The sequence below is a fragment of the Trachurus japonicus genome, chromosome 6, assembly GCF_045865225.1.
Source record: "Trachurus japonicus isolate A0001 chromosome 6, Traja_1.0".
Lineage (NCBI taxonomy): Eukaryota > Metazoa > Chordata > Actinopteri > Carangiformes > Carangidae > Trachurus > Trachurus japonicus.
The window spans coordinates 8,949,190-8,974,684 of NC_140912.1; the positions used below are offsets into that span (position 1 = coordinate 8,949,190).

Here is a 25,495-nt window from a genome sequence, read left to right on the forward strand (position 1 = left end):
ACTTAAATGAGTTTTTGAAACATTGTTTTAAGGTTGAAAAACAACATAGTGTTGCTTTAAATACCAGTGCATAAACACCGGGTAGACTGATCTTGGCTTGTTTCATCCTATCACCATACAACGTGATTTTACCTTTTCCCCTTTAAAGCAGAAGTAAGCAGAATATTTGTGTTAATATAAGTCTTAAATAGTTCTATCTTCCGACAGAAATCACTTAGTGTTTGGTCCGAACACGGGTCTGTCAGTCACTCTGCTCTGCTGTAAGCCGAGGAGAAAACTTTCCTTGTATCCTACAACCTCCAACAACATCCAATGAGGAGAGAGAACGGCATAAAGGGGCGGTCCTCTCTGTGTGTGCAGCCAAGGGATGCGCGTGAATGTGGTGACATCAAGGGAGCAGTTGTCGGTCTGAGAAGTGAAGCTCACTTCCGCGTTCAAAAAGCTGCAATCCCCTGGGCTGTCGCTGGGGGCTGGCTCCAGAAGGGAGCAACTCCAATTGAGCCCCATGTTAAAATAGCCGATTTTACAGCTTTAAAAAACATATTTACAGCCTGGTACATTTCATTTTTTTGGTCTCAACCGATAGTTTCTACCCCCGCACACACTCTGAGGGGGGTGAATTTTTTTTAAACTCTACTGTTTTACTGTTATTAGGTTTAAAGTTCTGGCCAATTAGGGCGCAGAACCGTTGAGTGACAGGTCCGGCGACCGCTGCTTCGAGGCCAGTGGGCGGGCTCTCGGCCGGCCAACGGCCGCACCGCTCCAAATATGGCAAGTAGAATCCAACATGGCGCGGCTCAAACCCCCGTAGTAGCGGCACAAAACAGACTCCCCCAAACCAATGGGTGACGTCACGGGTGCTACGTCCATTCTTTTTACAGTCTATGGGTGACATAGGGACGAGGGCGGGGACTGCTAACTCCATCTGCTGACAGGAAGTTAGCCAAAACGACCGGATCGCTTACTTCTGCTTTAATTGAATTATTTTGTAGAAAAGAGTTACTACCCTTATGTCTTAGCTACTTGCCTAAAATGATTGTCCAGTAGGCCTATGTACAAAAAAAAATCACATATTGAATTGAGAATAACAAATTCCTCCTTTGTATGATTTATACACAGAAATAGCCTACTAAGCAGCTGCTGCAGCCTGCAACTCCTTCCCCTCCCTGCCTGTGGGCGGTGCATGTGGACAAGTGACGGTGCAGGTAGAAATTTCTCTTGTATAAACCACTGAGGTATAAACGTGGCCTGTGTTATCGGTCTGTGCGAGGCTCCTCCAGCAGGGGCCACTGCAGTCACTGGTCTGAATCAGCCACTGTTTACGGAAGTCCTTGTGACGTGTCACTGTCCACCAAAGCATTGTGGGAAAAAAAGTGGAGCTGACGGCCGCTGATGGCAGACTGCTCAATTTGGCAAATATCTTCGATTAGTGGGCAGTTTTTAAAAAGCTTCCATTGACGGGAACGATGCTGCTTCGTGGATCCGCCGTCCTCTCGCTGTGAGGAAGGCGAGCATATGCCGGTGTCATCGCTGCTCTCCTGCGCCCGAGCGCCCGAAGCAGAGAAGTGGGATACTGTGTCAATGGACCGCGGCGTTTTTATTTTCTTTTCCAAGGGAGGCGAGTGAAGTAGCGACGGATTATATCCCCGCTGTGGATGGGTGGGGGGCGACCGCGCTCCCGCATTCCTCTATCGTTTGAAGTTTCTTGAGATTTCTGTCGAAAGGCGCCGTCAAAAAAAATGTCGACCAGCAGTCCCGAGGCGGTGAAGAAATTGCTGGAGAACATGCAGACGGACCTGCGGTCTCTGTCCATGGAGTGCAAGAAGAAATTCCCCCCAGTCAAAGAGGTTAGCCCGGCTAGTTAGCTTCACTGAGCTGTTGCAGCCACCGGTCTCATTTGTGAATCTGTTGTCTGGGACCGTGATAATGTCAATTTCACGTAGGCTATTAGTTTGTGTGAACGGATTCTCCACTAACCACCGGGCCTGTGCTCTGCTGTGGGAGGTGGGCACTGACTTGTCCCCCCATACTGTACGGCTAAATTAAAAGTTGTGGCATCTGCCCGGGCCTGTCTACCTATCAGTCGTTGAAATTCAATAACACACAGGTGTTTTTAATTACCCGTATAGCAGCCTGTAGGTAATATTGGCAGCCATAGTGGAGGGAACCCCAGCTAACCTCGGCTGACTCACGTTTTCTTTACATAGCCTACTAGCTTGATTATTTATGTAGGCATATTCATATCAGTGGTGATGTCTAAGTGAGTAAATGTTTATTTTCTAATCTAAGTGAACCTTTAGCTGCACACTTTTGCTTATGTAGTTCAATGTCACATTAATTATTAGCCATCACTGACAGTGGTTCCGTGTTCAGTGCGTTGTTGACAAAGGTACGAAATCCTTCATATGCAAAGCCACTAATTAACATGTTGCTGTTTTCCTCTAAGGCTTTGGGCACCTCCAACAAATTTCCATTCAGCCGTGCTGTACGGGGGAGGCTGCAGATATTAGAGATGAATATCTCAGAATCTCCACAGTTAAATCCAGAACTATTATGGTTATGGTTAAACAGACTAATCAGAGGACACTTATTGTGATTTGTGTATATTGTGATGTGCCTCTTATTCCTTGTGGTATGGCATTCTTCTTCTTTAAAGACAAAATTGAGCTCAATCTTTATTTATATTATCTTTGCCATAAAAGACCTCTGTGTGGTCTACACTGGTCTGTGCAAGTATCACATTGCAAGCTGATATCGCCAGGAGCGAGTTTGTATTGACACAGCTGAGGGCCATTTCATACAAGTGTTTTTTTTTATTCCTTCAAGTGACTTAGTGTTTGTGGTAGCTGACTGTCTCTGTTGTGCAGCAGTGATGGTGACATTTCTAATGACATCATGGCTCAGTTAGCTTAGAGAATAGAGTAATGCACAGGGATGTGATGCGATGCCAGGGCCTCTCACAGTGTGTGTGTATGTGTGTGTTGTCTGTGAGTCACATGTAGAAGACAACAGTCGACCCAGCTTTTATGACTCCACTTTTGCCCCTGTGACGACACACCTCTTGTTTATGTGCTCTGCTTTCAGCCAGTTCTCAGGGCTGGGCCGCAGGGCATTTACATCTGGAATGTCACTTCTTTTCATTTGATTCTTATTATAAACGCTCAATGATAATATTGTTTTGAGGCAGGTTGGTGACACATGGCTTTGGGTAGACACATACTCCTCTTGTTGTCGGTTGTTCGACTGCACTGCATTTCCTCATCGTGCGGATGCTATTTCATCATTTCATGTTACTGTAGTGCACACAGGGGGTAGGTAGTTTCTGCCAAACTAATCTAATTCAACTGACACCATCACAGCCACAGCCTCATTACCTTAATTCCCTGTAATTCCCAGGTATAGTCAGCACTCGGCTCACTGCTTGCCTATATAACAATGGTCACACAGGTCATTAGATGAAATGCTCTACTGTATGTGGGGCTTTTGTGGCCATGGAAATATGCGCTGAGGCAGCTGAACGGGGAAATACATATCAGGCTACACCAGCTTAGGCTGTTTTCCCTCAGGTCTCACCTTGGATAAAGACAACCTTTAAATGAGAGAGAAATAGTTCAGGTCTTTTATGTTTCTCTCACTGCAGACAGATTTGATACCTTGACTTGAATGCTGCTTCAAAATGAGGTGTATGTGGCAGTGACATACAGCTGGTCTGGCTGCTCGCTGGCCTTTGCCAAGGGGCCTTAGGAAACATCTCCTTCAAATATTGATTTATCATCACCCAGGTTTCCTGGTCCTGACCAGCATTCTTCCCCTCGGGGACCACAGGAGTGCACAGAGCCACTTTGATGTCCCCCCCCACGCCCCCCCCACACACACTACCTGAACTCACTCACGCTCTGGTTGATGGTGCTCTGATTGGAACAACATTTTCCAATTTAGCCTGCCATGATTATATTTGCTGGGATGTTTTCGTGCAACAAACAAGCAGCGAGTACCAGAAATCATTGTTTGACTTCAAATGATTTGAGTGACTCTTACAGCACACCAACGTGGTCATCATTTCATTCCTAAAATATGATTTATCTTATGGAGGACTGCTTCTTTCAGCCTCTGCTGGTTAAGCTGCTCAGGCATTTTTAAGTGATTCATGCTTGATAGTAAATTATCAAATCTTAATACAAAAGCATTGTACCCCTATTGTGAAAGAAGATTAAGAAAGCCCTGTCCTCATTTCCCAGCCAATCTTCATTCCAGTTCCTCCCCCATTTCCCATGCATCTCCCACAGTGACATTGCACCACAGCCAGTGTTTCTCTGGGTTAAGAAGGGCCAAAAAGAGACTGTCTCAATGTTTTTTCTTTTCTTTCCTTTTTTTTGTATCATAGCTTCACTCTTAGAATCTGTTTTTCATTGAGTAGCATTCAGTGAAACCACCAGGGCTTTACTGTCTGTTGTGCTCTGATTGCTTTTGCCTAGGTGAAAAAAACATCAGACATGCAGGCTTCCTCTGTCTCTGTAGATAAGTCAGGAGCTGTAACCTGTATGCGTCTTGTAGTGAAATGTGACTGCTTGTCGTCTTGGGAAAACATGCAGGATTAATGAAAGCATTATGGGCAACCTTTGTATGGCTCACTTAACATAACTCATTTTCTGGACAGGTCATGTTTGCTACAGTAAATAACAGGCAACACGCAGTGAGGATTTGGTGAAGTGAGACTCTTGCGCTGATGCTCAAACTGAATATGTCTTCTCCATAATATGCTAAGTCACTTCCATAAAACTGCTGAGTTCTCACAGTGTTTCTAAGGAAGTCAATCTGTGATGAGCCTCACTAATGTTGCTTTGCAAAGAAATGAGCTGGCACTCAGACTTGGGTCAGTTCCGCTTTGAGGATCTCTACACACATACAAAAAAAAGGCCCTTGAGAAGAAGTGAAACTACTGAGCTCCTCCTGATAGCTACAACCTGACAGGGGGTGTTCAGTGGTTGAAACTCGATATTTACAGTAATGTTGCTATTGTCCAGTGTTATATTATGTTCTGTACTGATCCCTCCACAGTCATTCCTGAGTGTTTTCACTGGGCTGTTTTCATTTGTGAAATTGTAAAATATTAGTATGGAAAATGCTCCAGTGATTAACATACTGTACATCATTACAGGGTGGTAGCGCATCACTTAAAGGTATATTTCAACATTTTTGGCAAATTCGCCCATTGCCATAATCCCTACAGTTTTAGTAGTAGGTTCGTTACCTTTAATTGTTGGTGCAGAGACATGAGCTGCTCAGAGCTTCGCTACAGAGGCATATGGTATGGGCTTTCCCTCATCAAACTCATCAAATACACAATCCAACAACTCCAAAACGCTCTTGTGGACAAGTTGTGACCTGCACATTCACCATGCTATGAAATAATAATGTAACATTACGAGACAGAGTTGTTTTTGAGGCGAATATGTAACCAAAACTACATTTCAGACACCGCTGCTGGGCGGAGTGATTTCAAAAGCACAAGTACTGTAGTTCTGAGTATTTGCTTCATGTGTCGTAATGTTACATACGTTATTATTCATAGCGTGGTGAATGTGCAGGTCACAACTTGACCACGACAGTGTTTTGGAGTTGTTGGATTGCGTATTTAGTTTGATGAGGGAAACGTGGAAATACCGTGCAGCTCGTGGCTCTGCTCTGCAGTTCTAAAAACAGCTTGCACCGTAATGAACCTACTCCTAAAGACTATCGGGATTATGGCAATGGGCCAATTTGCCAAAAATGTTGAAATATCCCTTTATATGCTCAAGCTTACTCTTTTATCCTAAAAGAACCATGTGCATGTCACTCTCCATTATCCACTTTGCAAAGTCAGAATATAGATCAAGAAATATCAGACATCAAGCTGAAGCTTGCTCTGCCAACATTTAGCACCTGGTGTTACGCATACATAATGGTTGGTCATTAAAACCTCTTGAGGTTTAATGCCAAGTAGTCGCAAGTGCATCCCAACAGACTTTAAAGATGGAGTAGGATTTAGCTTGGTTAAAGTATTACTCTGTTAAAATTCTGCTCCAACAACAACAGCCATTGGAGGCCTCAGCTAATAGTTAACATCCCAGCAGATAAACATTGTTGGTGATGTGCCTGTTAAATGCAAACAAAATTTGCCATTCAGTTTAAAATTACAATATTTTCCTCTAAAGCACTGTAGCCAATCGAGCTCTGCCCTCTCAATGACATCATCAGGCCAGTGGCATTTCCATCCACATGGAGGTGACTTCACGGTGCTGACACAGAGGTCTAGACTTACGTACTGCAACAGAAAGCAAAAACAGCACTTTCTATAAGGAAGTGGTGGGGAAAATGTGTTGGTGTGCAAAAAGAGAAATTTCACTGTTTGTGGTCATCTTTTGGACTCCATCATCCTGCAGACAATGGTGACGTTTTATTGTGTAGATTGATGAGGTTTCGTGCACAGAACCTGCAGAGAGTTGTAGTGATTGTCGAGCAGGGAGCATGTGGCTCTACATTAGGCCGAGAGGAAAGGAAATCCAAACACTCTGCTTCTAATTAGAGCCATTCGTCGGTTTCCGGGTTCTTCTTGTATAGGACTGACTCACAGTTTCTCTGAGGTCTCAGCAAGTCAAATGACCTCTCCCTCCCTACCTCATTTACCGTAACAGCATCTCCTCTGTCAGTACAGTTTTATTGTCTATGTGGTCACTGGACATAAACATGCATGGCTACATTGGCAAAGCCAGGGTCTTTTGAGTACAAAGAAGGCTCTTGTCAGACTTGAAACACTTTTTATAACATGGTGATTGGAGGAAACATGCTCATCTTTCTCACTGACCTCAAGAGACAGGCTGCACAACCTCTGGGTGACTCACTTAACGTCTGACCAGACCGGCAGACTGTCTTTGCAGAAAGGTGAAGTTGTCGTTTATGTGCATTGATGGAACATCACAGGTTTGCATCGTCTGAAAAACAACAGCAGATCTCTGAGCTGAGAGTGATTTATCTTCTCTTTCTTATAAGAAGAAGAAGAACTTTAAAGAGATAGTTCAACATTTTGGCAAATTGGCCCATTGCCATAATCCCTATAGTCTTAAGAGTAGGTTTGTTACCTTTAATTGTCGGTGCAAGCTATTTTTAGAACGGCGGAGCAGAGCCAACAAAATGTTGAACTATCCCTTTAAGAATCGCTGACCATTTATTTTTAATCATTTAGTTGATTTATTGTCGTAGGTCTAAATGGACCCATACAAAGCCAGAGGAAGTATTTCCTGAGATTTAAAACTGGAAGTATTGTTTCAGTTGTTTATTTTTTTAAAAAAAACCTCAACCAGATTCTCCCAGACTCTGCAGTTTTGGCACTTGGCTTTAACCGTTATCCTTAATAAAAGCCACAGTATATTATTGTCTCAGCCTCTGGGAGTATTGGGACTGAAAAGATGTCTGTGTTGCCCTCACTGCCCTGTAATGAACTCTGGCTCTGTGTGAGGAACAAAGGAGAGGAGGGAGCCTAGCGTTTTTTGAAGATTAACTTTATAAGGAGCCACATGGTAATAGGCCAGTTCACAGTTTGTATTAACAGCCCAGCCCACTAACCAAGCGGTTGCTTGGTGACCGACGATTCAGCAGGTTATGAATTGTTGACTTGGACACGGTGGCTCGACCTTGTGGCAGTTCATATGACGCGACATAGTCGGCCAAACACTGTACCTCAGCCACTCTGATGTAAAGAGCATTTGCAGCATTTCTCCTTGTGAAGTCTGTTGATGTGACTCACTTACATTTACAAAGACTTTCATCTTGAGAATGCAGAGAAGCGGAGGCTGTGTTTTCACCATGTCGAGCTGTAAATGGTCACTTTGTGGTCTTTTAGATAAAAAGGCTTATTATCTGAAATGATTTGGTTCACACTCAATCTCTGTGACCGCAGACATTTAATACGATGATGATGGCTGCTTTGAGAATATGGTTTTGAGACTCTGCCGGTAATTTAGAATACGTAGTACGCTTGGGATGTAGTCAGAACATGCAGTGGCTGTATGAAAAATGCATCAAGGTAACAGAGGCCCGTTCACTGAGGATGTTGCAGCTCCTCCAGATGCCAGTGATATACCTGTTGTTTGGATTAGAGGCAGCAATGTTTTATCTATTTATTATTTTACCAGAATAAAATGATAAATGGATTACCTTTTATCAAGGAAATCGTATCTGCAATGATAAGTCCATTTGAAAAACAAAACAAAAACAGAATAGTTCAAGCAGTGTTTCCCCCGGCAGCGGTCTGTTTGAGGACACTGTACCCATGTGAGTCAGTAGAGCTTCGACTAAAATGACCTTAGAATAATTAAAGATATTATCCTTAATGTTTGTCTTGACTTTTATGTATGATTTTACAGCCTTTGACATTTATCAGTGGAAAACAATATTAAAAAAATGAAATGTCTATTTACCAGCCTAAATGAGTTTGTCTGTACCAAACTAATTTAGGCAACATCCGAGCATTATTTGTGTTCAAACTGACACACCTCGGCCCATACTGTACAGTTACTGCCATATTGAAGACTAATTACTAACCTTCTGCATAGATTTCATCGTAGATGCGCTGCTGAGAGAATAAAAAGAGAAACGCTGCTAATTCTGTGGCAGGGAACAAGTGAATTCTGACATTGGTCACTGCTTTTTTTCACCATATATTGGCTGGACTGTATTGAGAAATTAAATAGTATTATATCATCCAAATGTAGAAGACAGGATCAGAAGGAGTGATGGGGAGGAACGCCTGGGAGGGATGGAGAAGAGGTTATAGGAGACACTTTCAGGAACAGTTATGCCCTTCCTGTATTATTGTTCTTTTTGTACTGCAAGCCAAGTTTGCCAGACTGGGATAATACAAAAGTGAGCTGAATTGAGGTGGGAAAGATCTTGACAGGCTTGCAGTGGCTTGCATGTCGTATACAGAGAGATGATAAGAGCAGCTTCTGTTTTGACTGCTAAATGCTCAGTCTCTGTGTTTCTCTCACTTGTCTCCATGTCATCCCCTCCTCCCACCCTTCTCTTTCTTTGACATCCTCTCTTCCCGCTTTCTAATTCTTCGCATCTCATCCCCCGCCAGACACCTCACAGGGGAAATCACATTCTAGTAGCACGTTCCTCTCAAGTTGAAGCCCAAGTCTTTGCAGATTTATCAGCCCCTATTCTGTCCTTCCTGTTTCTCCCCTGTGGTTGTTTTTTGTACAAGAAGTTGTGCCCACTATCAGTAGTAAATGTCTTCTCTCTTTTTTCCCCCCCGCCAGGCCGCAGAGTCTGGCATTGTGAAGATTAAGACCATTGCAGCCAGGAACACAGACATCCTGGCAGGTAAGTGAGAAAGTGAGAAGGGTGGTGGTAAACCACAACTGAGACATCTGGTCGCCACTTTTTCAGGTGCACTTCACCCACATATTGAGTATATTTATTTGGGTGTGCTACTTTGCTCTCTTATACACACTCTTTTATATTTTTAACATTTCTTACATTACTCTCATATAAATGTACAACAAAATAAAGGAGACCTACATGTGAACATAAATGCTTATCCCTCTATTTGGATGTAAATTGTCTTGATTAATTAGATTGAATTCACCACCCTGCAATTTCAAATGGGACCAGCACCTCATCACTTGAATAGCAAACTGTGCCAACACTGTCTTGGCTCTTTTTTGTGACATTTGCAGAGTTGACACATAGTCGACATTTTCTGAGTTCCACTGCTGGCTGTCCAGCTGCCGCCCTGTCGCTGCAGTCTGTACAGTTTTGTTGGAGTAGATTTGTTATTGTAACAACAGTGCAGTGACATGATACAAAAAGATCAGTGAAAGTTGTTGTGCAGGTGTAAAATCACAGAGAAACTAAATCCATGTGACAATGAAACAGATAGTGGGATGTAATGTGCTGGTTCACTATGTTCTGATTAGCGAGAACAAATGCACTAAAATCACACTTTCACTTTACACGTTATTGTAAGTAACTGTTTAAAATGATAACATTTAAACCCTGTACAAACCTGCCACACATTTTCAACTTGAGGGTAATTGGATACAGTTCCTGTTCTTATTTTATTAGGCAGTTCTGACCATTTCATCTTAGTTAGGTCAGGTAAGTCCTCTGTGTTTAATTGTAATTCTGCTTTTAAACCGTTAAAAAAGGCTAAAAAGAAAAGTTTTAAAACTTCATCTGATCCTAAAAATGACATATTAGGTTCTGTACAACCCATTTCATATGTATTCATTTTATCTGTGCTTCCCCTTACATCCCAAAATGAGCTTGACATGTACTTAAGAAAAACTGACATTGAGCCTTATCTGTGTCCTTTCCCTGCAGCTCTGAAGGAGAACAGCTCAGAGGTTGTGCAGCCCTTCCTGATGGGCTGTGGCACCAAAGAGCCAAAGATCACCCAGCTGTGTCTGGCTGCCATCCAAAGACTCATGTCCCACGAGGTGGTGTCTGAGGTGAGGACAACGAGTGCGCCTGGTGTTTGAAATGTTGAGATACAGTATGTGCACCATGCAAAATAATTAGAGATCAGCGTATACAGTAAGCAGAATTTAATAAGAATGTGTGTTGAGATCTATGAGTTTGTATAATGTGGTGGAGGTCCAGATCATAAGAAAATGCTGAATCTGTATTACTTCACTCAATGTCATTAGAAAGTAACAATGCACAAGGCAGCAGCAGCATTTAGCAAAATGTCTTTGTGCATTAGAGATAAAATTGTACAAACAGCAAAGAACAGCAATGAGACAGTTCATACAAACTGCATGACTTGTATCATGCTGATGACATCATTTCCGACAGCAGGCACTAAAATGATACAGCTGTCTTGCGCAAAGATAAAGACAATAAATAAATAAAAGTATGCTAGAGAACAAAGAACATGTGAAGGATTGTTTGGCCTTTTAGGAGGTTTTTGCTCTACATTTTAACATTAGCCTCCGTAGCGTAGCTCTGAGCAGCTCACGGCTCTGCTCCGCCATTCTAAAAATAGTTTGCACCGACAATTAAAGGTAACAAACCTACTGCTATGACTATAGGGATTATGGCAATGGGCCAGTTTGCCAAAATGTTGAACTATCCCTTTAATGGTATAAGTAAACTTACATAAATTAAATGTGTTGGTAAAACCTGAGCAATAATATCATAACCTAACCCGTTACATTCAGCTGAGAGACCTGAATGTAACACTAACCCTAACACTTAAGCTATGCAAATAAAGGTCACACATCAGCCAAAGCACATCCCTCTCTGTTACTCTAAGGGTAATTCATTCAGATCAATAGAGGGATCAGTGCAACTCATCAATATCTAATCAGGAAAGGTAAATATTAGAATAGTTAAAATTGAGTTTACTCCTGGCACTGGTGGCCACAGCTGAGAGTGTCAATCTCTCTTTTCCTCTTCTACTACTCATTTGGTGGCTACAGCTGTATCCCACATCTGTAGTCATTTCACATTTTCTATGAGCCGTCTGCAGAGTTTGGCCCAGAAATACTATGACTGGGATGCTCCTGTGGTTTCATATGATCAATGTGTGCAATAGCAGTTAAACAGCCCATAGGGAGAAGGCGTAGCAGGGTATCAATCTCAGGAAATGAGATTGATACCCTTGTTTAACATAAATTAAGTTTAATATGAGCTCATGTGAAGTGTGAAGAGCTTTCGAACCATTTAAAGAACCCAGCAGGAGTCAGACCTGAGATCAGGGCTTGTTTGAAAGCCGGCACCCCGTAGCTGCAGTCCTGCTACCTTTTTAATAACACCGTGAAAAGAAAAAAAAACTTCTATTAAAAGCTTATTGAGTCATCCCACGCTTTCTGCATTTTCATGTCAGGCGTTTATTTAATTAGCCAAACGCAGGTTTCAAAGCGTCTGTTGCTGGTGGCGACGAACTGTTCAACACTCCTAGAGTAAATCCTCTCACAAGACAAGTGTGACATGAAAAACTACTTGGTGTAATTTTGATCTCTTTAACCATTTTCTGCTCTTTTTAGACTCATTATTCACATTTGGGATGATTGTAATTATGATGAACATATTATTTGTTTTTGTAACTAATCAATAAACTGAAAGAAAACAGCTCATCACAATGTGACATATTCAGGTTGCTTGCTTTGTCCAAAACCTGGAAATCAATTAGCAATATCAAAGCCCAACATCCTCACACCTTCATACTTGGAGGATACACACTACGATGAAGTGTGTGAGACAGATTTTGTGAGTGAGTCAGAAGTTTGGGGGAAGTCTTCTTGGTCTTTGAAATAAAATTTTTTTTTAGTCTTCTTTAATATCCTCTGCCAGAGTTCTTTGTACTTGTCTCTGAGTGGTTGTTATCTCTCTGGTGCTCCCAACAAACATCCAGCAAATCTAGGACATCAAGGACACACACTTCCACATATTCTACAACACACATTTTCTGATCCATTGAACATTGTAAATCCTCTCTCCTTCTCCTGCCAGCAGCACTTTATCTCATCAGCTGCTCTCAGCTGCGGGCTTTCAAAGCGACCTGAAGGCCTCACAAGACGGAGTGAGACTACCTGTAGTTTCAAGGTGTCACCGGAGTGAGGCATTTCAGAAACTTTGTCACAGGGAGAGAATTTGGCAATGGTTAATGTCACTTTTCCTCAGGGAAAGAGAGGGCTCTGTTCAAATGCCTTGAAAGAAGATGTTGTGGAAAAAAAACAAACAGACCAGACAGTGAATTGCTGATGGCACAACTGTGAGGGCATCTGCTGAAAATGCCAGGAACAGGACTGTCAACATTTCCAAATCTGGGCATCAGCCTCAGCAATGAAATCTAGACAATGGTGGTTGTTGGTCCTAAACAACATCTACAGGGTGAAATATTTTGGAGCAGCCACACTTCGAATGAATAGCAAAGATAGAAATTATAATAATAATCACTTGTTTAAAACATTCAACCACCAGAAATACCAAGCAATTCTTCCAGCATCTTCATATGAAGAGTTTCTTTGTTTTTCATCTTTTGAAATTTATGATTTTTTGGTTTGATGGACTCACTGATTGGTTTATTCATGTTCGACTTCCTGGCAGACTCATCTGTAATGAAAATACTGATTAGTCCCAGTCTTGGAGTGTTTTAATAAATATATATCTGTTTGAATCGGGAGACCTCCTGTGACTCCAGCTCTGAGGGCATTCGTGATGAGTCGTTATATTTTGGACAGCTTGACCCAAGAAAGGACGTGCAGTGTCACATACAGTCAGCATCAAGTGACATAACATTAACTGGCAGCTAGATGTGGTGTTATTGAACTCAACGTTGTTGTGACCCCTCAGCAGGCAGCACCAGCTGCTCCCCCAAGTGTGTGTCTATGTGTATTTTTGTGCATGTCTGTAATTTTTAGGACTATGCAACCTCAGGTTTTAGTCTGTTACAAACTTGTGACTCTTTTACTGCCCCTGAAGTTGCACTATAAGTATGCGTGTATTGGAATCAATGGTGTTTGTGTGTGTGTATGTGTTACAGGCGGCAGCAGGGAACATCATCAACATGTTGTGGCAGCTGATGGAGAACGGTTTGGAGGAGCTGAAACTTTTACAGACGGTCCTGGTCCTGCTGACCACCAACACAGTTGTACATGATGAAGTACTTTCCAAGGTACGCAGCCAGCACACTCCTGCATGACACACAGGGCCTGATCTACAAAGATCCCAAATGTTCATGGAAACATTTTGTGTATTCTTTTTTTGGTGTAAGGTTTGCGGGTGATCTTCAGAAACACTTTTTGTTATACTGGGTGAAATGGTCCTTCTATCCTGAGAGTAATCAATACATATGTATTCAGAAAAAGGATAAATAATAAGACCTCTGTGGCAGCTGCAGGACTGACAAAACTCTGACCAATCCATGCTTTTCGCTCCGAAAAGGAAAAACCAATCGGATGCCTTCATGTCTAGTTCTGCCTACCAATCAAGCTGCCATCTCTCTCTCCCTCTCCTTCCTCCCGCATGCACGATCAGAGTCTTCACCTACATCCACGGAAAGGCGAAGGCATGGCCTCAGAGAGCAGTCTGAGGAAAGGGGCTGGGACTTTTGACTTGTGTATTTTCAAAATATGTCCTGCTAGAACCGTTTTTCCAGAATCTCCAACCCTGACCTTTAAGCGTAATTGTGTAATTGACAACAGGTGCAAACAGCAATAATCGAAATAAGGATTTTGAGATAAGATAAACCTTTATTGTCCATTTGCACTGAAATGTGTGTTGCACTACAAGCTTCACAATCATCACATTTTCACATTATGCAAAACACAACTTAAACACTCACAAAACTTTGCTTGACATAACATGCAAGGCATATTGTAATGTTGTAATCGTTTCCACCATGGACAGTTTGGACAGAAAGCAGAATGGCCACAAGAGTAAAATAAAATTTGAATGTAGTTGAGGTATTACTGGAACAAGCAGATAAGCATATTGTTGAGCTACAGTAGAGGGGAAATGTTCTATGTATAAACAGTATGTTTACCATATGCTATAGGTATATGCCATTTGCTAAATTAGGTCATTTACATTTTCTTTTCACACTATATTCACATTAGGGTGGAAATTTCCCGCATTGCATGGCGAAGTACTACGTGCTGTACTAAATGTACAGCACATGTTGTTTTGCACAATCCTCACCTATATTAGAAGGAGCTTGTTCATTTATTTGTAGGTGATACTGAATTTTTTACAAAAGCAAACCCTCAGTAAATCAGGCCCCTAGTGTTTATTTATTTATCTCCACCTACATATTGCACATGTGGACAGAAAACTTTTTCTTTGTGAGTCATCCTCCATCTATTATTAAGTTGCGGCGATAATGTTTTATTACACCCAGCAGTACAGATTTGTGGCATCCTTGCCCCAGAGCGTGCACCGGACTGAATTATGTGGTCGTTCAAATTGTCCCACTCTGCTCATACTGTTGTTGTTCCGCTGCCTGTATCTGCATAATGCAGCATAACACTTTAATGTTTCACCCCTGCCCAGGCCATTGTGCTGTGTTTCCGTCTACACTTCACCAAGGACAACATCACCAACAACACGGCAGCCGCCACCGTCAGACAGGTTGTCACCGTGGTGTTTGAGAGGATGGTGGCTGAGGATGAGCGTTTCAAAGGTCAGAGCGTGTCACTTCTGTCTCACAGTCCTTAAAGTTCAGTTTGTCATTGATAAGATGCAAACTATTCAGTTCAATTTCATCTAATTTTTCACGCATTTAAGATTCATGGGACTTTAAAAATCCTGAGTTAATCTACACTGACACGTCAGGCTTCAGTGGGGAAGTTAAAAGCCACAGCGGCTTAAGTTCTTACTGCTAAGGTCTTTTCTGAGAGAATCTAAAATGTAATGACAATCCGTGGTTTTTTTTTGAAAGCCCAAAGTCAATCAGCATGCAAGGAAACTGTTTCTTTAAAGCAGCAGTCATTTCCCTCTGTACATGAATATATGAAAGGAATGTCCTTTTTGACTTAATACTCTTCCTCTTCGTTTACTTATTCTATTGTTGCTCTATCAGTGAGTTGTTTAAATGCCTAAAAGTCATTATCTCCAACCCAGGCATCGTGGAGCAGCCTCCTCCTGTCCAGGGAAACACCAACAGGCGTTCTGTTAGCACCCTGAGGCCCAGTGCAAAAGACGCATACATGCTGTTCCAGGTAAGTCCACCAGGGGGCGACAGGCTTCCACACACTTCACATTGGCCTAGGGCGAAACCCTCAAGGCCAAGCTGGCTTTGAGACGTGGCTCATGATGTCATCATGTGAGGGCTGGAGACAAGAGATGAGAATAGTCCCCACAGCTGGAAATGACTGAACCACTGGTCTACTCCTGAGATAGTTGAAACAAGTTGATCATTTCTTTCATCTCTGCCGTTAAATCAAAAGTGGTTTCTTTTCATCCTTCAGTTGTACTGGACACTTCTCCTCCTCCTCCTCCTCCCACAGCAGAACTCAGTGACTTCACTGTTTCAACCACTGTGATCAATGTGGGATATAACGCTCCATTGTTTTGAATGCTGCTTTGTGACTCCCTGCAGGACTTGTGCCAGCTGGTGAACGCTGATGCCCCCTACTGGCTGGTGGGGATGACAGAGATGACGCGGACGTTTGGCCTGGAGCTGCTGGAGTCGGTCCTTAATGATTTTCCTGGAGTATTCCTACAGGTGAATGAATAAACAGTTATAATGTATGGACTCCTATCAGATGGAACATATACACAGAAAGAACTGAAGCACAACTTAACCGAAGGAACTAAGACCAGTCATCCGTCATCAGATTTTTTTTTTTTTCTTACCAGGGATTTTGCAGTGAAACAAGTTGTTTCTTTGTAACTCAACTGTTGTCCTTCTTCCTCTTCCCCCATCCAGCACCAGGAGTTCAGTTTCCTGCTGAAGGAGCGGGTGTGTCCACTCGTCATCAAGCTCTTCTCCCCCAACATCAAGTTCCGTCAGGGCAGCAGCAGCTCCGCCTCGCCAGCACCTGTGGAGAAACCCTACTTCCCCATCTGCATGAGGCTGCTGCGCGTGGTGTCAGTCCTCATCAAACACTTCTACAGCTTACTGGTGAGGAACTGATCTGCCGGTGATGGTCGACTGGTCAGAGCCGTTTCCTGATGGATGTTTTATGAGTGAGGGATTTTCTTCAGCTCAGACTGATACCCCTAATTGATTTGGTCTGATTAGCATTGGATTAGCGTTGGCGTACTATTGTCTTAGTTCTGCTCCAGGTGCTTCCATGAGCTTAGCTGCGTTTGAGTAATTCAGCGTTGCAGCTGTTTGTATTTGCTCAGATTCTATCAATTCTAGAGATGGAAATTTGTCTTTTTGCCTACGTCCAGTGAGAAGCGTGTTGAGTCACTGAACAGCTTCATCACAGACTGAAGAAAGGCAGGGATTTAGCCAGAGGCAGTCTTACAGTTACAGTACAGTCACTTTTTTAAGTGGGTGATGAGTCTGTCCTGGTCTGATACATGTGTTATCTGTCTTGCAGGTGACCGAGTGTGAGATCTTCTTGTCTCTGCTGGTGAAGTTTCTGGATGGAGAGAAACCACAGTGGTTGAGAGCAGTGGCTGTAGAATCAGTGCACAGGCTTTGTGTGCAGCCACATTTGTTACGGTAAGGAGCGTTAATGTCCAGAAACACTTGGTAACCAAACACAGTTTAGTTAATGGGTCCCAAAAATATGATAAATAAATAAACTCATATTCTAAAACACTGAAACATCTCACTGTCATGTATCTGGTCATAACAGCTAAATGTTGCAGTGGCTATGCAAGAAAACAAACCCACACTCTCTGCACTATCATCCAAATAACACAAGCAACCTTTGTGTTATCAGTATCTTCTATTGTGCTGTCAACAGGCTGTAAAACAGTTCAATGCCACCTGCATGGTTCAAGGAGAAGCCAAGAGAAACACATTATAGATAAACTGCTGGGTTAACAGCTAGCTTGTACAGCAGAGGCTTAAAAGCTGCAGCTGAGCCTGATGCCTGACGGTCCAGGTCAGCTTGATGGAAGTTAAACAAGGTCTGATAACAGTGGGAGAATTATGTTGTCTGTGAGCTTCTCTGTTCGTTTATTTGGTTTCCAGTTCATGTTGTCTTTTGTAACATCACATTTCTTTTATATATAAGCTCGATTTTCTTTTTTCTTTTTTAATTGTATTGTTCACAGTCCAGTTCTCACCTGTTCCAGCCCCATGTGGCCAGTCTCTGACATGTCTTCACAATGTTCTGTGTCGTTTTCTTTCTTTTTCAGTTCCTTCTGCCAGTCATATGACATGAAGCAGCACTCCACTAAGGTGTTCAGAGACATTGTCAACGCCCTGGGGTCCTTCATCCAGTCCCTCTTCATCGTCCCCAATGCGGGCAACGCTGCTGCCGTCAGTGCCCCTGCTGGTTAGTTCACACGTCTATCTTTTTAAATATATTCATTAGGGTCCGGGCAGCTGAGCTGCCAGGACACTACTGTATTCCTAGGAATTCTTCTTTCTTCTTCTTCTTTCGAGGAAATCATACTTCGCATGGGCGAAAACTCACAAAACTTTACAGAAATGTCCAACCCCATGCCAGATTTACTCAACTCCAAGGACATGTGCCCCCCCTCCTAGGTTTTTCTTTTTACAGTGGTTTCAAATCTGCCTGCATGACAGTGAATGGCTTACTCAACTTGTGAAGCCAAGCCACTTGCCAATTATCTCAGCGTGATAGATGATGGTCTTTGGTTCCAGAAGTTGTGGGTTTGAGCCTCAACTGGTGCAAAATGAACATTATAATGTCAACTGTCTTGTCTTCCTATTCTCCCGTTTGTTGCTCAGAATTTGCCTAAATTTGCCAAAAATAGCCCAGACCCGCAGCTGCGCAGCAGCTATAATTATTTTTGTTGTCTTGACACGATCTATACCCAAAAGAAGCAATAACTCCAGAACAAACAAACAAAGCAGAGCACATTAATCATAACAGCAGCCAGTGCCAAAGACAAGCCAATTGCAAAAATGAAGTGCAAAAAATAACATAACTAAATTATATGTACAAAGAATACACAACATGGTGCATTTTAAAGATTAAACACATTAAATCCCATCTTGAAAGTATTTCACTGTTTTACTACAGCCATTTCTCCTCACCACAAATCATATGTGGGAGTACAGAGTCCAGTTTTCACATTTCTTGTTTGTTTGTTCTGCAGATCTCAAGGAAATTTATTCAGATGAGCCAGAAAATCTGACTTAGATAAGAAATTAATTGGGATGTGTTAAAAAATACAACAGTTAATGCATATTTTGATTCAAAAAGAAGCTACTGAAGATGAAATTAATAGATGGCATTTACTGCAACAAACAGTCATGGGGATGTAGTGAATATTTGGTTGTAAAACGTGTTTTATGGTTTGTACGTATTTTATCATCTTGTGCTCGATTCCAGATTCCTTATGTCATTTGCTTTTTTATTTCCCTCCATATACCTCTCTAACTTTATGTCCAGGCGGTTCAGGTTCAGGGGCCCAAGGCACAGCACAGGGCGGCCCCGGGACAGGAGGGGTCAGTGGCAGTCTGACCACCCAGGCTGCATTTGAATACCGTGGTACCTGGATCCCCCTCATGACTGTCAGTGTCCAGGGCAGTGCCAAAGCCACATAGTAAGTCCTGTTGCCACATTTTATTCCATGTGTATATGTAAAGTAATATCAACCTGTAACCTGACCCTGCTCCAGGTCAGATGGACGCTGGTGTGGGGATTTGGGAGTAGAAGCTATGCTAATCAACCAACTGCGATCAGTTCATTCTAAGGTTACAGCAAAGTCATGGTGTATAAATTGCAACACATTGTGGACAGTACTGTATGTGTCCTCCTATTGCACTAATTAAACTCTCATCTAAACTGATTTCTGACATTTAGACAATTCAGAATTTAACTTTAAAGCTTTACTTATAATGGCCAGTTTATTAAAAAAAACTGTTGGGTTTACAGGCTCTGGGTCATAAATACAGTTAATGGGACGGGAAGGGGTGGGCTCAGAGAGACTGCACACAGGCAGGTTGGGCTGATCTTCTAAGTGCAGATCATAATAAGACAGAGATCAAGTGTTAAATCCTTCTCAAGAAGTGAAAATGCTTTTGTAATTAGTGCTTATATAATTCAGAGGTGAAGATCTGAAACACAGAGAAGCCTGAGGCAGTGGTGTAACAAGCTGAGGTGTTGTCTAAATTGTCTTCTCTGACAGCGATGGAATCTGTTGGCTGTAATTAAAACTATTGCCGGTTAGTTTTGGAGGCTGCATAAAGCAGCTGCAGTATGAAGAGAGTTAGCTGCACATATTCAATGCTTGTGAGATCAGGAAGAAAAACAGTCTCTTTTCTTGCAAAAGATAAACCAAAATTTGCCAAAACTGTGGTCTTGTTATAATGTAGTCAATCAATCAAACTTAGTTTGGATGGGATGTTTGAGAGGGGTTAGCACAGTTCAAACTGCCTCACAGACAAGTAATAAATCAAGATTAATCATAAGAAAGCTGACAATGAGAAAATAGGTTCTTAAAGCTTTTAAAACACAACTAAACAGACAAAAACATACCACAATACTGTTATTCCGAATGGCTTAGATTGTAAAAGGGTTTAGTTAGTCAATTAACAGTCGTGTTAAAGGACATAAGGAGCTGTACCAGCTCTGAATCAGATCTAGCTGATACTAGATACACTATACACTACTTAGGGATATTCGGCTCTCGGATGAAATTTCAGAATGCATCGAAAATGCACTAACCTTTACAGGTGAACTTAATTTGACCTTTTCTAAACTTTTGAATGCACATGTCCAACTGTTGAATGTTTCAGTTCTTATAACATAACATGCTGTTCTCCAACAGGGTGGTTTACCACAAACACCACAACAACAAGTCTCTGTTCCATGAATTGACACTATCTGGTTCAATGACAGTTTGTATTGAAACAGTCTCTTCATCCTGCTGTTCACACTCTGTTCACACATTCTTTATTGTGGTATACCCACCACCGTTGTTAGCTTTTGTTTCAATACATTTTTGGAGATGAAGAAATGACCCTTCCATACTTCTACTTGAAGCCCTTCTTTCGTGATATAATATCACCGTAGCATGAACTTTTTATATTTTCCATAAATTTCAACATTCTGTGAGTAGTGTGAACCATTTTTCTGGCGATGACAGAACTATTAAACTAGTCAAGCCTGCTGGATATGAAGCCATGCATCATTTTTTCTGTCACCTAGAGAGACAAATGGTCACACGTAGGAAATATTTTTAAGGTGATGAAAGCACCAGCATTTCTTCTGGGAGGAAGAGTGAGATGTTGCAAAGCTGTAATGGACATGTTTCGGATCTCAGCACGACTGACACAAATTATTGAATATTTATGGTGCAGTTCAGTCCTAAATCAGGATGCTAAGACAACTGACACAATAATATGTTCTCATTTTGATTAAACAAATAAAACTGAATTCATTCCAGCACATGGCACACCCACTTACGCTCACCGCCACCTCATTTCACTCTGTCTCTCTTTGTCCTCCAATAGTCTAGAGATGCTGGACAAGGTGGAGCCCCCGTCCATCCCAGAGGGCTACGCCATGTCTGTGGCCTTCAGTGCCCTGCTGGACCTGGTCAGAGGCATCACCACCATGATAGAGAGAGAGCTGGCTGTGGAGGAGGAGGCAGCTGCTGAATTCAGGGAGGCTCATCCCGACCAGCAGTGGCAGCCACAACCCGGTAAGAGTGGACAGTGTGAAGCGGTAGATAGGCAAGGTAGTGAATGTGAAGCATAAATACTGACGTGTGCTAAATAAATACAATTTGTGAATCATCTAGAGATGATGTTCTCAAAAGCAACCTCTCACAGAGAGATTATACAATACTGTGCAGTGTAGCTAAACCTGATAAGATTCTGGGTTGTAGTGCCCCCTTGTGGCCTTTATAATGCCTGTTAGACTTTACAATGTGTAACATAACCCTTTTTTCAAATGAGATGTTGAATGAGACTTGTTCTTTATTTCTGTGATACCATCTAAGTTCAAGTGAAATAATTCCTGAGTAAAATGAATAACAGGTTGTGTTTGTGTGACAGGAGCCCACCTGGTGTGGGAGGAGATGGTCAGTGCCTGTTGGTGTGGTCTACTGGCTGCTCTGTCTCTGCTGCTGGATGCAAGGTAAACCTGTTTTCTGCCTTCCAACAAACTGCTGCTCTGTAGTTAGAGCTGCACTACAATAAGTATCATACCACAAAGTAGATTTTTTTTAACCATACAGAATGTGCAAACAGAAAAAACACATTTTAAATGGAATCGGACACGGTACATGATCTTGTTTTCGAACTAATAATCCTATCTTGCTCTATTGATGAAAAAATAAATAAAGTCAGCTTTGATGGCAACCATTAGGACATTTTCTATTTAACCTTTATTTTACCAGGCAGATTGCTTGAGATAAAAAAAATCTCTTTTACAAGCAAGGCCTGGCCAAGAAAGCAGCAACACTAAAGTAAATGTAAATGTGCACTTTTTCCTCCTCTCTTTTCATCTTGTCTCTTCAGCACCGATGAGACGGCGACTGAGAATATCCTGAAGGCCGAGCTGACCATGGCCTCACTGTGCGGTCGTCTGGGCCTGGTGACGCCCCGAGACGCCTTCATCACAGCCATCTGCAAGGCCTCTCTGCCTCCGCACTACGCTCTGACTGTACTCAGCAGCAACGCCGCCAACCTCTCCAGCAAAGGTACAGCTTGGCAACTACAAGCAGCATTTTTAAAGGGATAGTTCAACATTTTAGCAAATTGGCCCATTGCCATAATCCCTATAGCCTTAGGAGTAGGTTCGTTACCTTTCATTGTCAGTGCAAGCTATTTTTAGAACGGCCGAGCTGCGAAACGCTCTTGTGGACAAGTTGTGACCTGCACATTCACCACGCTATGAGATAATAACAGAACGTTACGAGACGGAGTTGTTTTCGAGGTAAATTCATGCAAAACCGCTGATGCACGTACCCGTTGGGGCAGTTTTTCGGCAAACAGTCTGTATTTACCTCGAAAACAACTCTGTTTTGTAACGTTCCATTATTATCTCATAGCGTGGTCTCATTGTCCACGAGAGCATTTTGGAGTTGTTGGATTGTGTATTTGATGAGTTTGATGAGGAAAACCAAGAAATTCCATTAGCCTCCGTAGCGTAGCTCTGAGCAGCTCGTGGCTCTGCTCCGCCGTACTAAAAATAGCCTGCTCCGACAATTAAAGGCAATGAACCTACTGCTATGACTATAGGGATTATGGCAATGGGTTAATTTGCCAAAATGTTGAACTATCCTTAAACCTCCTAGAAAATGTACCACATGCAGTGCTGTTTACACATACAGATAGCCCTGAAACACCTTTTCAGGGAGCCATTTGGGGCTGAGTTTGGTATGCATGTCTGTACTCCTACTTTAATGTTTGCATAATGTAATCCCAAACACAGACCATAACACACCCATTTTCAAGTCCTCCTTTCCAACCCAGAGGGTGCCCTCTGGTCATGTGTGTTTATGTTAAATTAATGAGCACTTCTCATCTCCCATTTGATTCAAAGTGCATTCTGTTAAACTGAGCTTAACATGTAAACTGCTGGCGTTCTGCCCGTCCCTACTGCCCTGCTCTTATTGTGTTAATCCATAACTTTTCACTGTGGCCTCTAATTAGGAACACCAAGGAGAAGGTGTCGGGGGAACACGCACACACACACACACACACACGCACGCACACACACACACACACACACACACACACACACTGCTCTCCAAACCAACCACTTAGACGTTCACCATTTGCATATTAGCTTGTAGAGATAAAGCCGGCAAATTGGGTCTCAACTCGCGATGGATGTTTGCCTTGGAGTTAATTAACAAAGCTTTTCTTGCATGTCGTAAGCTTGTTACGAAACCCGTCTGTGTGTATTACCGACTCCCATCCAAAGACTTGACTTGAGTGCATGTATGTATGTGTGTTTGCACACGTGTCTATGTTTGAATGTATGTGTGTTCTCTGCAGCCTACTCCATCCAGGGCCAGAGTGTGCAGATTATCAGCCCCTCCAGTGAATCTCATCAGCAGGTGGTGGCTGTCGGGCAGCCGCTCACCGCCCAGCCCCAGGGCACTGTGGTGGTAAGGACACACAATTACGAAGAGGCAGCAGTTACACTTGACATTTAATAATTTCATTTGTGGCAGTTCTCCAGAAAACAAAGCAGACGTCTTATAATCAAGACAAATTACACATGAAATCATTTTGTCAGAAAAAAGGCAGCATTTGCAAAAGAAACAAAAACAACAACTGGTTTTTGAGACCATACATGGTCTTGTACCTCGGTATGTTATCTCTCCAACCTGCTCGTGAGCTATGAACCAGTGTGACCCCTCAGGTCGGCTGGGACAGGCTGCCTGTGTTCCACCATACGGGGGGGAGGCCGCATGAAGCTATTTAACTCACGTTTACCAAAATATTCACTAAACAGTTTGAAAGTAAAGGAAATATCAGTCACATCAGATGTGTGTGGATGAGTCAGGGTGGGGTGCGATGCATGTTGGATGGGGTAGGAAACCAAACTAAGAAAGTAGGCTGAGAGAGAGAGAAGCCCCACCCAAATAGACGGGTAGAGCAAAAGCCCCTCCCAGCCCCTTCTATCATTTAACCAAGTATACTGTATGTAAAAGTAGCACAACAAAGCAAGCTGGCAGGCAGAGCCGTATTTGTTTCATGTCTTATAATTTTATTGGTCTGAATGTTTATATCATATTACATTCCTAATTTTTAATAGATTTAATTTAGATACCTTAAAATTATTGTCTGGTTGGTCTATTATTTTGTTTTCTTAATAGTTTTTAAATCCACACCAATCATTTATGTGTTTTACTTTATTTATATCTAATCTTTTATCATTACACTATCCACATACGTTTTTGTGGTTGCAACTTCCATGATAGTTCAGGCTTTGTGCAGCCGATCGCACTTCCACCAGGATAAAGTGTGTCTATGATAAAAACTGAGAAATCCCTCGGTTGTACAAAAAACACACATAAATACTCTTAGACAGAATAAAAGGCAAACCGAAACTGTATTTACCAGTTTGTAACACTAATATGCATAGTATGCAAAACACCTCCTTTATAATACGCCCACATTAAAACGGGTACACTCAAGTCACCATTTGTGTAAGGAACAACTGTTATGAACATACTAGGCATATAAATTTCCCTTGAGAGCAAAAATGTTTCAAGATATTTAGGAGGTGACCGTGCTCCTGACCTGAAATATATCGTTATGCTGTAATTACAGTTCCTTCACTATCATGGTAATTTAGCTCTAATACTATATGCATGTCTGTACCCTGCCCCTTTTTGCCATTATGTGGTCACATGCTTCGACGGATGCTGAACTTCATCTTACAGTTTTTCTAAAAGAGAAAGTTTCTGCTTATTTCACTCACTGCAGTTTTCTGTCTCGGCTAAGTCCCTGATGACGTGTGTGTGTTAAAATGTAGTATAACTGTGTGTCCCTCTGTCAGCTCACGGCAAAGAACATCCAGTGTATGCGAACCCTGTTGAACCTGGCCCACTGCCACGGGGCCGTGCTGGGCACCTCCTGGCAGCTGGTGCTGGCAACCCTGCAGGTACTACTATCACCACACACATGAATGCACACATCTCTATCTGCTTCCACATAGACACCCCCATATTCCCCGCACCCCACACCCACACACACACACACACACGTACACATCCTCCTCTCATAAGGCAAAGTGACATTTCTTTTTGAATTGTCTGTCAGGAATGAAATGACCTTTAGCAGATCTAGATTATCTTCTCATTTAGGTTGAATAATTTGCATTGTCTACCAGTATTGAGAATATATTTCCTGGTCTTGTCAGTTGATATAGATGTAGTTTCTCCA

At 42.3% G+C, this 25,495-nt stretch overlaps 1 protein-coding gene across 3 annotated transcripts in view; it reads left to right on the forward strand.

Annotated features, from left to right (window-relative positions):
* The first annotated feature begins 1,343 nt into the window (after nucleotides 1–1,343).
* The window catches only part of mon2 (MON2 homolog, regulator of endosome-to-Golgi trafficking), a 40,447-nt gene continuing 16,295 nt past the window's right edge, over nucleotides 1,344–25,495 (forward strand). For all 3 annotated transcript variants that reach the window (XM_085778586.1, XM_085778588.1, XM_085778587.1), the window contains exons 1-16: nucleotides 1,344–1,847; nucleotides 9,300–9,363; nucleotides 10,366–10,493; nucleotides 13,532–13,663; nucleotides 15,040–15,169; nucleotides 15,610–15,707; nucleotides 16,088–16,213; nucleotides 16,418–16,612; nucleotides 17,040–17,164; nucleotides 17,809–17,948; nucleotides 19,035–19,188; nucleotides 21,101–21,291; nucleotides 21,647–21,728; nucleotides 22,112–22,293; nucleotides 23,597–23,709; nucleotides 25,110–25,214. In XM_085778586.1, coding sequence (XP_085634712.1) covers nucleotides 1,740–1,847; nucleotides 9,300–9,363; nucleotides 10,366–10,493; nucleotides 13,532–13,663; nucleotides 15,040–15,169; nucleotides 15,610–15,707; nucleotides 16,088–16,213; nucleotides 16,418–16,612; nucleotides 17,040–17,164; nucleotides 17,809–17,948; nucleotides 19,035–19,188; nucleotides 21,101–21,291; nucleotides 21,647–21,728; nucleotides 22,112–22,293; nucleotides 23,597–23,709; nucleotides 25,110–25,214 — 2,073 coding nt within the window. In that variant the 5' untranslated portion in view covers nucleotides 1,344–1,739. The remainder of the gene's footprint in view (nucleotides 1,848–9,299; nucleotides 9,364–10,365; nucleotides 10,494–13,531; nucleotides 13,664–15,039; nucleotides 15,170–15,609; nucleotides 15,708–16,087; nucleotides 16,214–16,417; nucleotides 16,613–17,039; nucleotides 17,165–17,808; nucleotides 17,949–19,034; nucleotides 19,189–21,100; nucleotides 21,292–21,646; nucleotides 21,729–22,111; nucleotides 22,294–23,596; nucleotides 23,710–25,109; nucleotides 25,215–25,495) is intronic.